Below are 15,246 nucleotides of genomic sequence, written 5' to 3' on the forward strand. Positions count from 1 at the left end.
AATTCAATCACGTAAATGTAAATATAAATTTAATGAAATTCATAACCTTTATTTGGCAGGAAAAAATTAAAATATTGCGAGACCCTCCAGTAAGACTAAGAGGAATTAATGGTTTTATAATTATGCGTATTCTATAAATCTTCAAGGGCACACTTTAATTGGAGTCTCACTCTGTTGTGTGTCCCTCGCCACTGTATTATCTTTTCTTGGTTGGTGAAAGCTTTAATAAATAATGTCCAAGACAAACGTACGTCAGTGCATATTTTAAAAGCCAAATAAAAGTTTTTTTCGCGTATATTTTCTTACTAGCTTACCAGTCTTAACGTTCTAAAAACGCTTAGTCCCTCGGCAGATTTATAAAAGTATCCCAACAAGCTCCCTGACACTACGGTCGTATCAAACACGTTCCAACGGCTGTGGATAAACGCCATCGGTCCCATGGCAACGAAGCGAAACACAATCTCTGCTGCAAACAGCATCGTGAACACCTGTATTAAGCAAATTCAAACACAAAGAACTTAAAGTTCGATTCCCATACACAGTCGCTGTCTTTGTCACAAGTGAGGGTTCCAAATTTTGCTTCCTATTTCCAAAGGTAACTGAACATTTCTTCTCAAGCAAATTAATAATTCAAGAGAAGACCCAAAAGGAAATCGCTTCCGTGAAGTAAATTTGGAAATTTCATCTTAATTATCATAAAATGTGGTGAACGTTTGCTTTCTTAACAATTACTAATGGTTTTAAAAGCTACATCAAACACTCGGAAAAGTGTTTTATCCGATTCCCAAAAGCCACGAAATTGATTAAATAAAAACTCGGCTGCTCCTCGTTTTTTTAATCCGTTTTTCGGTGTTTGAAAATGGTTGCCAGAAGTTGCCGCAAATTTATATTTAAATAGGTTTAGTTCTCACTTTAATTCATATTGAAGGATCTTAAATGAGGGAACAGTAAGACTAAAAATAAAATACATTAGACTCTCTCAAGGTTTGTTTAAACATGGATTTTTTTTTGCTTTTTCAGCGTTACAAGAAGTAAGAACAACGTGGTATAGTTTAATCTTTCGCTTTAGGCTCGTAGAAATATCTCAAAGAAACTTGAATATTGAATAGTTGAATAACCTCCCTTAAACTGCGCCAGCAAGGTTCGACACAGTTCTTGATCGGATTGGTGAACCAATTACATAAAATTACTCTACAGAGGATGTAATGTTTGTTTGTATTTTAATTTACTAGATAGGGATTTATCCATCAGATAAAGTTAGCTGCACTTTCAATAATTACTGATACAGAGTGTTTTGTTACTATAAGCCAAAATGTATATGATTACAGTTTCTGAGTCGTTTTGGGTATAAAATAGCGTCGTTGACTGGGAATGCTTTTGATCAAATCGGTCCGCATAAAGATCGCATATATTTTGGCCTTAAAAAAGAGATCAATCTTTTTCGGAAACCGCTACCCTAAATTCCAGGTAGTATCCCCCAATAGGAAGGCAACTGGGGCAGTGACGATGTGTTACTCACCAAATTCACGTAGTCTAAGACGTGCCGAAAGTCCGGATTAATCCCATGGTGGTACAGTGCCAGCACGACTGTGTTCAGGAGTATCAGCACCACAATCACAGCATCGAAGGTAGAATGAGAGGTTATGACAACCATACACTTTTTTATCCTTTTCCAGCATGATACCATATGCAAAACAGCATTGGACTTTAAAAGACTCGTTTTATTTCCCCTTCTTAGTGTGCAACCAGGTAAGAGGCAGTGACTTAATTTGGCGTGTTGTTTATCTGCGTGTTCTTTGGAGGACGAACCCTCGATTGAGTCGCTGTTGCCCACGGCGTCAGGCTTAGGTGGAGGTGGCTTGCTTCCATCCAAAGGAATTAGACGTTTCAGCGTTTCCTCGTCGGCTTGATATGAAGCTCCAGTTCGCCGCAGATGATTCCTCTTTTCTCTCTGTGAATTTTAAGTAACAAAGGCAAATGGTAAGAGACTACTGATAGAGACCATAAGAACCGAGAGAGGCTATTTCCATGAAATAAATGAATCATGCGGTCATACATTCTGAGAACTTAGTCAAGTTTACATGATATTCAATGCAACTGATGAACTCGAACACTCTTATCCATCGACCCTTATCGCCCATAGAAATGTTACAGAATCTTACCTACTACACATAAAGGTTTCTCTATTATCAACAAGTTAATCTAGTGAATTGGGATCTGGCTGCTGCCCTTGTTTGAGTTTCGAGTGGGTTGTTTATGGTATCAGCGGAATGCAAAAATTCTGCCCGAGATGGAAGCTACAATCATGAACAAAATCCTGGCTGTCCCAACCTTCCCCAACTTTGGATGTGGAGCCCGTGTGTCCAGAATGCAGAGTCTGTGTGCCCAAAATGTTTCTTACATGCCAACAACGATTTTGGGGAGGAAGGGAAACACTCTACCTAAACGGGATAATTGCCGTTTAATCCGAGGAGAGGTCGAATATTCATGTTAGTATGGATAACTTAAGCTTTGTCCCAAGGACTTTTGCCCGGTATCGCCTGAATAGATTGTTGTCAAAGTGTTAATGTTGTCCAAGAATGACTAAACTTTCACTATCTTAGTACAAAACCAACAAATTCACTTTATAATTTCGGATTTCTATAAGGATTCTCATCGACTACCTCTTTCTCCTCTGAACACAGCTCCAGCTCATAAGACAGATACACCACGGCAAGAACCAGGTTCATCAGATAAAAGGAACAAAAGAATACTCCGATAACAAAATACGGAACGTACAGGGCTCCAGAGGACCTGATGATCTAAAGGCAGCAAATGGATTAATTAAATTAATTCAAATCTTACCATCTCAACAAAATAGTAGATTGATTAACTTCACCTGTTTGTAACAATTTTTTGCTCTCGCCACTACGCCATCCCAGCACCCCAACCCTCCTCCACACCCAAAATTAAACGAAAAACAATCGGTCCATACCCCAGAAGTCCTCACGATCTAAACAGTACAATGCCAAATGAATTAAGAGAAAGTTTACCGGTAGTAATGATAAGGTAGATCTGTACCGATCCCTGTTTATTCGATTTTGAGTTAATTGGAATTCTACACTGGGGAGCCGAATGAGCACAGAACGTTTCACCCATTTCAAATCCCAGATTGGCATAACATGTGGGATAAAACAGTTCTTGGTTCACGTCCTTGCACACAGGGAATGCTCTCCGGATCTTTCAGTTTCTCTCCCTCTGCAAAGATCAACATTTTCAAATTTAGGTTTAAATTTCAATTTGATTTGTGTGTAGCTGAGGACCGCCCCAAAAGCCACCTGCGAGATAAATTACTTTCCTTCCTAAATATCACCGATTTATTTATAATGATGAATCCCAATAGTTGGGTTGTGACACTCTTTGAGAAGAGGAACGTAGAGAGGTAAGCCAACGGGAGGGCTTTTTTTAAGTAGGAGGATTCATTCTTTTCTCCTGAGCAAATTGAACTGCAATAAAAACTAATTGGCACAATTCAGATGTTAGGACGGCTCTATTGTGTCAATTGCACAATGAAACTTAAATTGATACATGGCCAATGAACATATCAAGCTGACTAAGGAAATAGTGGCACTCTCGTTGGTTGGGTTACCTTGTCGTAAAGGTTCTCCCAGTAATCCATCGTCAGTATTTGTAGAGCCATAACCAGTGACCATCCAATGTTGTCAAACGTCGTGTAACCATTGTCGGGGTTTTCACCAGCGTTCGGCATACATGTGTAATTGGATGGACAAGATCTACATCGAGAAAAAATGAGAATAAGGCAGGAAAAAGAAGCGGTTCGTGTCAAAGAAAAGGGTTGCAATGGCTGATTCCGTGAATTTATCAGTTCATCCTTGCTGTGACTGCTGACCCGTAGAAAGAGCATTGTTTGACAGTAAAGTTCACGCCTCGTCACAGTTTACCCTATTCTCATGTAGCATACATTTTGCATCCTGGTAGAAGCGATTGAAGTCAGTTGGACTCTGAGTTACACAATCGACTGAGGAAATATGGCAATCCTCTGGCCTTACCAAACATGTAATGTGCAGCCTATAACGTACTCCTCTCAAACCTTTTAATTTGGTCAAGACATTGTGTTGAATGGCTTTCGAATAAGAATGTAAAAAGACACCTTTGTCGCAATATCTGCTCTTTTAATTTAAGTATAGATTTTAGTTAATTTTCCCTTGTAATGAATTATGTATCGGGCAATGTATTTTACTGGCAATAAAGCGTTAAAACAATCCTTTGGATTTAGATTTAAAAACCTGATTTTCTCCAGACAAGAAACTTTTTCTTTCCAACGTTAACACTGTTCCCACTTAGCACACAGATTGTTTGAGAGTTATAACAAATATCTTGAAATTTTGGGATCGGTTGGATTTAGCGAGTCTTGGTGTTATTGCCTTCAACCTCAGTGTAACGATTAGCTAAAACAAAGGTATCCGATTAGAAAAATTGACTGAAAGCTTATGACAATGCCCTTGAGAGAAGATTATGACTAATAAATTGATATAATATTAAATTTCACCAAGTTTTCTTTTTTTTTTTTTCAAAATTACGTTGAAGAGTTGATATTTACCCAGCGGTTGAACCGTTTCCGCAAATCAAAGGTTCGCCTTCATGCATAAACCAAAAACCTGAAGGAAAAACGGTTTTCTGTTATTTATCATGACTTTTCACGTTTTCACTATTCAGTAATTTAGTGTCCACTTCACTGTGACATTTGTAGACAGTAAACACAATGGAAGAGGAGTGAAGATTCCATAATTACAAGGACACTGGTATTGCACCCCTCTAAAATTTTTCTTTCACTCTATGTGGTCTTATTAATTCCCACCAACGAATGCCCCTCACAAGGTCTATGAGCCATTCGGGACTGAAAAAGGACGGAAGGTTTGAAACTTTTGTCTTTAAAGACAAAGCTAAACCGCAGTCTCTACTCAAAAATAGGGCATGGATTTTGCCGTTTTTAACTAAAAGAAAAAAAAGTAAAAGGAGTGTAATTATGTTCGTCGAAAATACCGTGTACCAGAAATCGTGATATAAGGTTGTCAGGATGTTCATCTAGATAGCTAAGTCACAACCCTATATGAATTCCTCTGTAGTATTTTTCTCCTGGTTCCGCTGATTTAAGTAATTTCACGATAGCACAATTACTGTCCCTTACTTTCGTTTGGAGCTCGCTCTTGCATGTTCAGGGAAATATTGCCAACTGGAATATTAAGGACGCATTTGTTCCTCAGCTCTCCAGAAAACAGCTGAAGACCAATGAGCGCCATGACAGCGAGAAAGAACAGAAACAAAACCAAGACATCACTAAGTAGCTTCAGGGAACGGAGTAACGTATTCACCATAGCACGGAGACCTAAAGAGAAAACAGCAAGATTTATTCCATGCTAAAAGTCAAAACAAGAACCTGGTGGTAGGCAAGTTTCATGGAAGTCCAGTCCAGTGATTGTGAATTTATCCATCACCGTCAAAAGGTATTTTTTTGTATCCTCAACCGTCAGAGGGTTTACCTCATTAATGCCCACTGATGTCGTCCGAATGACTGAGTGGACGTTTTCGTGTTGAAACCCACCTTACCATTATAGAAACAGGGCTAGCAGGGTACAAAATACATTCTTTGTACTGGTGGCCAGAAACAAATTGGAATGCCCCCACTCCCTAGGCCAGAGATATCCCTGAATATAACCATTTTGACTTAGTATCTTAACCCTTTAAGCCCTAACAGTGATCAGCATCAAATTTTTTCTGGTAATATCAATGCTTATTCAACCCCTGCAGGTCTTGGAAATAAAGGATGTGATCACCCAAGGTGAACCTGATATTTTAATAACTTCTCGGCCCAAGTGCTTTTAAAATAAAAGTATGGGGACAAGATAGGAGAATTTGTTCTTTGATATTTAGGGTTAAAGGGTTAATCAGATCTCGAATATCAGGGTAATTATTCAGTGAGATCTTGTCCTCCTTTTGCCATACAAACACTGTCAGTAGTTCGTACTTTGATTACCCTATTTTCAAAATGGCCCATATCGTCTTGAAATTGTCTACCTGATTTAAACTGAGATGTTAGGCGTTTCAATTGAATTACCTTTCAAGGCAGAAAATGTTCTTAGCGCTCTAAGAACACGGATTGTTCTGATTCCTGTCAAGTTGGCGATATTTGGTGCCACAGTGATGTACCTGCAATGACGCGTTTAGCCTGTTAATAGCATCACAGAGACGTCTTAGAGACCTAACTACTATCATTCAAAGTCCTGTTTAAATTTCGCTTGCTGTCTGGCCTTTGCCGGCTATTCTTATAGTAATGCGAGGATTTAAGTTGCAAGGGAAACGTTAATAGGCCTTGTACATCAAAAAATCCTCTAAAAATTTGGGCTCAGTGCGTGCTTTGGTTACTAAGAATGATACCTACCCTAAAACAACGACAATAAAATCTAGCCAGTTCCACGCATCCCTCAGGTAAGCGTATGTATGAAAGATGAATCCGCGAGACAAAATCTTCAGAATCATTTCCAGCGTGTATATACCGCAGAAAACGTACCTGAGATAAAAAACACGTTGGTAAGATCAGAAACCACCTTTAAATGTGATCCCAGCAATAAAAGCCTGCAGTGGTAAGAAGTTTTTCTTCTGTATAAAGTCTTTGATGCAAGCATCATAGGAACTTACAAAACTGTCTGTCCCAAATGCTGCCGCAGTAAATAAATGTTCTTGCAGGGGTGCTCTGTATTTTCTACTACCATAAAATGTAGCTCACTCCGGCCCTTGTATTTCTGGGTTCTTATGATCTGAATTAGACCTAGAAATCAAGGGGTCTGACGTAAATCTGACCCAGACGGACCTTTAAAAACCAAGCTAGCCATTTTTTCTTTTGGAGTACCGATCCAACCACCTATCAAGAAGGCCTTAATAGGGCTTAATTGTTTGTTTTTTTGTTGTTGTTGTTTATATTAGGCAAGCTTAATCGTATCAGAGATTTTTTATGAATCATTCTAAGATATTTGAAATATGTTTTTTTTTATATCCTAGGTAGGTTTCTTCACGAGAATCTAGCAGCACTTTGTCAAAACTGTCCTAAAATAATTACTATAATCCTCCTAAGATCCTAATCTAAGATTTTCCTAAGACACCAAGAGGAAAATTTCAAATGAATTTTCATCAAATTCTTGTAGGGAGGGCGAACAACATGGTCTGCGAGAGACCCGGGTACCCGGGCAATCCGCCCTCCATGTAAACAGGCCCTTAGCTTTGCGTGATTAGACAGTACTATCAAAAATAGAAAACGTATTCTTCTAAAGTACTAATTTAAACAGTTTACTTACTCAGCCTCATCCGGTGCACATTCAACCACGAGAAACACACAGTTGGCTAAGATGGTGAGGATAACAAAGGACTCAAAATATCTGCACTCAAATTTAAGGACCAATAGCTGCAGATTCATTGTCATTTTCATTCGCTTTTTTGTATAGCGACAACGTAACAAAGCCTACGTTTTTCCCAACCGTCACCACATCCCGGCCAGCCATCCGAGAAACACTGGGAAGGCGCTTAGCGGGAGGAGGTAGCCAAATGTGTTTTTGCATCGAAACCTTCGCGTAGGGATTAGACATTCAAGGTTGTGAAGAGATCGCAAACTTTCATAAATGCCATTTCGTTTCATAAAAATTCTAGTTCGACAAAATTTAACTACCAGGCGTTTTGGCACAGTATCTCATGTTTTCGTCTCATTTTTCTTTTACTTTCTTTCTTTAAAAAATAAAGAAGAAACGGAGGAGACGTCAAACTGCATGAGCATGAATAAAATGCCTACGCTCTATATTTGGACGGCTAACATGATATGATTTGTGAGAAAGTGAGAAAACACTTATGATCCTTTTTTGATATAGCCCAACTATGACCCTCTAACCTGACCTAAAACTTAAATAAGAATAGTAAGCAGTGTACCAAAAGACTGATAACACATCATTTCTGGCCAGTGAGCATAGGCCCCTGTTGCAATTTCAAAGGATACCGATTTGTTACGACGCTGATCGCAAACTGCCTGACGGGACTGAGGGGCTCCAGCAGACCCAATGAGGGGGCCTTGTTGAATCTGTAAACGTGATCAGAACGTGCATTCCCTCGACGACGAACCACGAGAAATGTATGATTGCAAGGAACCTTAAAAAGATAATAAAATTCGGTGAACCTTCCACTTGAAAGAAAAGCACATCCATGCCACAAGGAGGAAGCAGGCCTTGTTTCGTTTACACGTTAACTTACTCTGTTTCTTCAACACGAAGCAATTAGGAGTGCTGCTGCTTCTACTACAAGCAGTTGGAAAAAGGTTGATACACTCTCGCGAAAAAACAAATTTCTCCCATATTACACAATAATATCTTGTTGAAAACACATGCTCAAGGGTTTAACCATACTGAATCACGGAATCGCACAACATTGATTATTGGGGGGAGGGTAGGCAAGGTCGACTTGTATACTGAGACTGTTATTCTTTTTCAATATACGTGCAGCACATCCTTGAATTACTCGGAGCATGTTGTTAGTTTTTCCTCACGATTTGCTGTTAACAGGAGCCCATGACCCGAAGCCTAGTCCTTCATCGTACTTTTCCTTGGAACCAATCCTTTCCCGAGTAGATTTAATTTTAGAACGGGTCTCAGGGGACCTTTGGAACGCCTACAGTTCAAATACCCAATCAAAGAACAACAATGGCAATTCCAGGGAAAGCAGTTTTAAAAATAAATCTACCCCGGAAAGGATTCATTCAAGTAATTAATACAGATGGAGATTACCTGAGTCTGGAGCCCTGTTGGTAACCATTTATTTAATGAAAACCATTTAGCACGCCATTTGGGTTGAGAGGGACTATAGTGTTAAAATGAGTTAATCCCTGATATACCCTTGTATTTGTGTGGATTAATTTTCTAGTGACTGTTTTCAAGTTGTTCAGTGGAATATTTCACTTACCCTTCCCATGCCCGCGTCAAAATCTACCAGCGGTTTTCCAATAAAGTAGGAAGGCATCCGAGCCACTTTGGGACCTTTAGGCTCTTCATCCATGACCACTTCCGGGTCCTCGCTTTCTCCCTCCATTTCTATGTCTTCAGTGTCAAACCGAACCCTTTTTGATGAAGATTCTTCACCTCTCAAAGTAACTGCCTTTTCCTTTTCAGTAGTCCCCTTAATCAGGGTATTTTTGGGATTTTTCCCTGTAATCGGATTGGAAAGTAGCTCTCAGAAAGAAAGCCTCTGATATGGATCGATGGTAAACATCACGCTGTTAGTATACTGTTAATCAAACGTACATTTTCCCCTACTGATGAAACGTTCTTAAATGAATCCAGTCTGGTCATTATTGACTAGTTTCGGGATAAGGGGCTAAACACGATTTGCAATAGCTTTTGCAGCTATGTACGCAACTTGCGTGAACTTCCTTTCAAGTTTCAGGCTTTCTTGCAGAAAGAAAGGAATTTCAAACCACTACGTCTACGATATCGGTACATCGCTCTGCTGGGATCGGAGCTGGTCAATTTATGAATTCCTATTATACTCGTAGAAAAGAAGAGATGAAACGATGAATTTCATAGATTTCACCTCCGATTAAAAATTAGTATCACAAACACTGCAAGTGTGAACAAACTTGAAAATCTACAGTAATGAGGTGAGAAATATCAGAGCTACATCATTATTTCTAAAATCGTGTCATGCAGATAGGCAAGGGAAACTAACAGCCGTCACACTTGACCGAATATATCCTCTTTCCTATGGACTGAGTTCTGACTTGATCAATTAAGTGTCCAGCATTATCAATGTTATCTGATCACCAATCTATAATCGAGCCTAAAAATGTACTAAGAACATGTAAAGAAAGAAAACTTAAAGAGGAAACCTAGGATAGAGAGAAGAACTGAAGCCGTTACGTAATAAAAATTAATGTGACTGAAACCACATTTCATGTTAAAGCAAAAAAAAAAAAGAAAGAAAAAAAAAAAGAAAAGAAAAAAATCCAACCTGTTAGTCATCACAGTGAAGAAATATAGTTGCTTATTTGACTGAGCAAGATGTTCGGGGTTAATTCACTTTTTAACCGCTCAATCGCGAAGTTCATCACGTGTCGAAACATTCAAAGATTCCAGTATCAGGAAAACACACCGAAAGGAAACGAGGATTTTTTCGTAGATGTATTCTATAAACCATTGAATAGACGTTGAACATTTTGTACAAGTCTGAATATTTGAAAACAAAACAGTATAAATGTTCAGTACTTAGAGTAACTGAAACCATCTGAAGCGAGCTCAATACTCCAACAACAGCAAAACAAAAACTTCACTTCATAGCTTTGATGTCTGCCGATAGTCACAGCACGCGCACGATTTCCATTAGCCGAATTAAAATCTGGTACCAAAAAAATAATCTGAAGGTGAGAAAATTTGTAACGAGAACCTGAAACTTCATTAGTGAAGAGGTAAGACAAATATGAGCCATGTTTCATAACTTTCATGTATGCCGTACGATTTCCATGAATTAAAATTTGGTACCAAAAAAATAATCGGAAAGTGAGAATAATTTTAACGAGACGCTGAAACTTAATTACTGAAGAAGTAAGACAAATCTGAGCCATATTTTCCCTAACTCATGTCATGTAGATAGACAAGTGAAATTAACAGCCTGCATAACTGCGGTACAAGCCCTTTATATCATCTGAATTTGTAAATAAATTGTTGTAAATAAATAAATTGTTGGGGCGCCCTAATATCTATGGACTTCTGTACTATTTGACCGATTTGGTGCAATTATCACTGTTAACTGCTCACGAGTCTAAATTCGAGCCTAGACATGTCCTAAGCATTTTCAATAGATACCTTTAGATGCAAGTATGCGTACGAATACGACTATTAAATTTTTCAATAGAGAAAGAGCGCGCGCGCGTGGACAAGTGTCATTTTGGCGGCAAACCGGATAGCCTTCATCATTTTACCACGAGTTTGTGTGACAACGGCGTAGTGGCGAAAACAGTCCTCGAAAGGTAGACGTTCTCGTCTTTTTGAAATCACGAAAGGGATTAGCTATCATCGTTCAAAACAAAAAACTTCGTCAAGTTCGTCCGTTACAAAGAGTAAAATCAAGCTTCCTGGATGTATTTATACCTTCTTAGACTTCTTAGTACTTCGCTAAACACTTCAAGTCAAATCTCATGTTCGTAGTCGTACTTGTACTAGAATCTAAATGTCTCTAATTAAGACCGTGTAAAGGACAAACTCACAAAGGCAAAAAAGGATAGAGAATCTGAAGCTGTTACGTAATTAAAACTTACTAAAACTCACGTGACTGAAATCCCTCAAGAGTTGTCTGAATGCTCAATTGAAAGTAATGCTCAGTGAAGAAGCAATTGTTTCATTTCATTACAGGAAAAAATGCGTCTAATCTTTTAGTCAAGACCGTGTGGCACAATTGATGACTTAACTGAACAAGCCGTTCGAGCTAAATTCAGTATTCAACGGTTCAATCACGAGTATCTCACGTGCGTAAATGTGCGAATAGTCATTATGAAACACACCTGAAAGGAAAAAGGGATTTTTTTCATAGCAATATTACATGTATTATTAAATTTTAACGCTATAGGCGTGAAACGTAAGTATAAGACTTATATTTGAAGTCAAAACACATTATCAATGTCAAGTAAAAAATTGTTTGGCACCGCTTTATCGCTTGTTATGGCGTGTGGAAAAGGATTAAGGAGTATTAATTATCCAAACAGGAAAACGGTCAAGAGAAGGATCCAAAAGTTTCCATCTCTTCAATAAATGGGGTGAAATTCCTTTACCACTGAAATTTTAAAAAGTGTAAACTTGAATTTGAAAATTTTTAGGAAAGCCTACTACGCCACCATAATTATTCAGTCAGGACAAATTTTCCACGTTAGTAATGAAACAAAGTTTAGAGGAAAAGAACGCACAATTCAAATAGCAATTAATATCAACATCAATATTTCTGAAATCATATCAAACAGATTGACCGGAGAAATTAAGAGCCAGTATATCCAATCGAATGCGCCCTAAAGTTATTATCCATGTATAGGACTTGATTGATTTAGGGCAAACGGTATACAATCGGCAATAAACATGTCCAAAGCAATTTCGATTAAAAACATGTGAAGGAAAAACTATAACAACGCAAACTTGGATACAGGGAAGAATCTGAAGCTATTACGTAATTAAAACTTCAAAGTCACGTGACTGAATTCACCCAACTTAGTCGTGTTAATACTAATTTGAAACGAACGCGAACTGTCCTCTGTTAAGTGATAATAATCTGATTTCATTTATAGCAGAAAGAGAAGTTGAATGTGTTAGCTAGTAAACACAGTAAAGCATAAGCGATTACATAACTACTGATTCAGATATTCAAATGTTCAAGCACGAGTTTTTTTCAAGTGCCTGAATATATTACGAGTAGTTACAATGAAACAGGCCTGAAAGGATTGCTTTAAGGAAGTATTTTATTCATTATTAAACTTATAGGCATCAAACTTTAAGTGCGATACTAACATTTGAAATCAATGTCAAGTCCACAAAATTAAATATCCCAATTATTATAGGAAATTACCGAAAGCTTGAAATTTTACGGAAATCTATTCTACTGTCAGTATAATGGACCCAAGACAAGTATCTGACATTTCTGCTCGGGCAAAACGTTTATAGGAAAAGAACGAAAGTCTGAAATAGTGATAAGTTGAATTTATTAATACCTGACGAGCCAAACCATTATTTCTGAAATCTCGTCACGCAGACAGACAACAGAAACTAAGCGCCGGCATAGATGGACCCGCTGACTGCCAGGTCAGGCAGGCAGACAGACAGACAGAATGACAGACAATTCATTTTGAGGGACCTTGAGCAGCGACAACGACGACGGCGCCAACGAGAACTTTAGAAAACAATAGTTCTCATTAGCAAAACACTACCCCTACACTTGCGTTATACAATTTGGTACGTTTCGTTGCCGTCCTCTGAAAAAACAACAGAGAGCTTAAGCAACCGTGACAACGGCAACGAAAGCGTTACTTGAAAATATTACTTCATTTTATTTGTGCTACGACGAGAAGAGAGAAATATACAAAAATTCAAAACGCACGTGCAGAACGATTGTTTTTGCTCATTAAACCTATTGTTCCTCGCGAAGCGAGGTTAATAAATTTGTCGGGCCGAGCCGGCCCGAGCGGAGCTAAGCCGCGCGAATTCGAGCGAAAGATATAATTATATATATGCGTTATTGACCAAGCGTGAGGTCAAGATGGCTGGATATTGGCCAAGTTCGTTTTTTGCGTTTTTATGGACCGAGACGAAGTCGAGGTCCATAAAAACGCAAAAAAAGAACGAGGCCAATATCCAGCCATCTTGACCGAACAAGCTTGGTCAATAAAGGATTTATTATATGGCTTTACCTTCAAGTTAAAACTACGACAACAAAACAAAACAGGACATGAAACTGCTCTACTCGGAAAGAAATTCTTCATAGCCGGCCGGTGCAAGCCGGATTTATTTTTAGTGCATTTTTGGATTAGCATGTAATCGTGGAAAACAAGGAATCCTAAATTATCTTAGGATTAAGATTTTCGCAAGAGCGGGAAGATTTGAATCGAATCCGTCAAACTCTCCATTTTAGCCGATCGCGCGGTGGCGTAAATAATAAACATTTTTACACAGTTTTCGGCTTCCAATCATTAATTCTTGAATGAAACAATAGATTTTGAGATTATATGCAAACATAAGCCGAAAAAAAAAACGGGTGAATCAGAAAACTGGGCGAAACTTTGACAAGATTTTGTTGTTTACAACAAGCAAGGCGCGGCTAAATTAGAAACGTGAGCTTCTTCGGCGAACTTGAAAAAAATACTTTTCTGAACTGCTCTAAACACTCAACGCAACTTCCATTACGCTATGATTTAAATACAACCATTGCAAACCTATAGAACTTATCAATTTGGCACTCGACTTGAGACCATAAGTTTTACAAAATCAACTCTATCTAAAATACTACACGCAGAGCAACTCACCGATTCAACTCACATTCATTGTAGCTGAAACAAAATTTTCACTACACTAGGACGATTCCATTCTCTTTCCTTTCCTTTAGGTAAATGTTGAGAGAGTTTACCGAACTTTTTAGTGAGCGTTTACCCCCAAAACAACGAGAAAATCGAAGAAAAGATTGCATTGTTGTTGGGATTAAACTTTCGAAGCCAAGCGGACGGGCAACGGGTAATCCCGAGCGGGCAAGATAGCTCCATCTTGCCCGCTCGGGTAGCCAATCACAGCGCAGGATTTGACTCATCTTGCCCGCTCGCGGAGCCAGCCATATAATAAATATGGTTATATCTTTGAAGGTGTCCGCACTTGTGCCTAGCAACAGTGAAAAACAAAGTATGAATGACGTCAGCCTGTCTGGCGTCGTCTGGAGCAAAATTTGCATACATCGGAAAAAAATATGCGTGCATGATCAAATTTCAACTGCAATGTTCATCAATATTCACTGGATACAAAACTATCTCTCCAGAATCTTTTCCCTTACTTTTAGAAATCTTTTTTGTGAAAGATTGCATTGAAGAAATTACACGTTTTGTGACCGCGGTAAAATTATTTTCCGTGGGAAATAAATTCATCGAGCACGACAGCGCTGCACGCCCGTTGTACATTACGTCACGTCAGAAATAGATCAGTTTCAACCGCAAACTAGCCCGTGGAACTACGAAAAGACCATACTCATCAAAAAAAAATCCTATGCACCTTTTAATCTCCTCATTTGATGCTACAATACGAGAAAAGAGGGCTTTCCACCCAGCCCCAGCTTCGCGAGGTTTTGCGAGTCACGTATTTCTAGTTTTACGGTGTTGTCGTTGCCGTCGCCGTCGTCGTTGCTTACAAGTCCTGAGCAGTTTCAATTATGGACATGTGAAGGAGAAACTTACAAACGCAAACTACGATAGGGAGAAGCTACTGAAGCTGTTGCGTAATAAAGATGTATCAACGTCACGTGACTCAAACCACTCAACTAAGTTGCAGTCATTTAATTTTATACCAGAAAAAAGAAGACTCGAAGCAACACGGTATCGAATGGTTCATGACCACGCTATATGCGAAGAAACGAAACTTGGAGAAGTTATCATTTGAGCATTATAAAGCAGAAAATAGAGCCATATCTATTGATCAACACAGCGTA

At 38.7% G+C, this 15,246-nt stretch overlaps 1 protein-coding gene across 3 annotated transcripts in view; it reads right to left on the minus strand.

Moving 5' to 3' along the window:
- The window catches only part of LOC146487323 (sodium channel protein 1 brain-like), a 45,101-nt gene that overhangs the window by 13,797 nt on the left and 16,058 nt on the right, over positions 1–15,246 (minus strand). For all 3 annotated transcript variants that reach the window (XM_085087116.1, XM_085087124.1, XM_085087111.1), the window contains exons 2-12: positions 8,995–9,236; positions 8,039–8,187; positions 7,350–7,430; positions 6,440–6,568; positions 6,116–6,207; positions 5,189–5,386; positions 4,601–4,658; positions 3,629–3,773; positions 2,664–2,801; positions 1,520–1,951; positions 315–488 (exon numbers count right to left, since the gene is read on the minus strand). In XM_085087116.1, the coding sequence (XP_084943242.1) occupies positions 315–488; positions 1,520–1,951; positions 2,664–2,801; positions 3,629–3,773; positions 4,601–4,658; positions 5,189–5,386; positions 6,116–6,207; positions 6,440–6,568; positions 7,350–7,430; positions 8,039–8,187; positions 8,995–9,120 (1,722 nt within the window). In that variant the 5' untranslated portion in view covers positions 9,121–9,236. The remainder of the gene's footprint in view (positions 1–314; positions 489–1,519; positions 1,952–2,663; positions 2,802–3,628; positions 3,774–4,600; positions 4,659–5,188; positions 5,387–6,115; positions 6,208–6,439; positions 6,569–7,349; positions 7,431–8,038; positions 8,188–8,994; positions 9,237–15,246) is intronic.

Source organism: Pavona decussata, unplaced genomic scaffold (assembly GCF_977016875.1).
Source record: "Pavona decussata unplaced genomic scaffold, jaPavDecu1.1 SCAFFOLD_16, whole genome shotgun sequence".
NCBI lineage: Eukaryota > Metazoa > Cnidaria > Anthozoa > Scleractinia > Agariciidae > Pavona > Pavona decussata.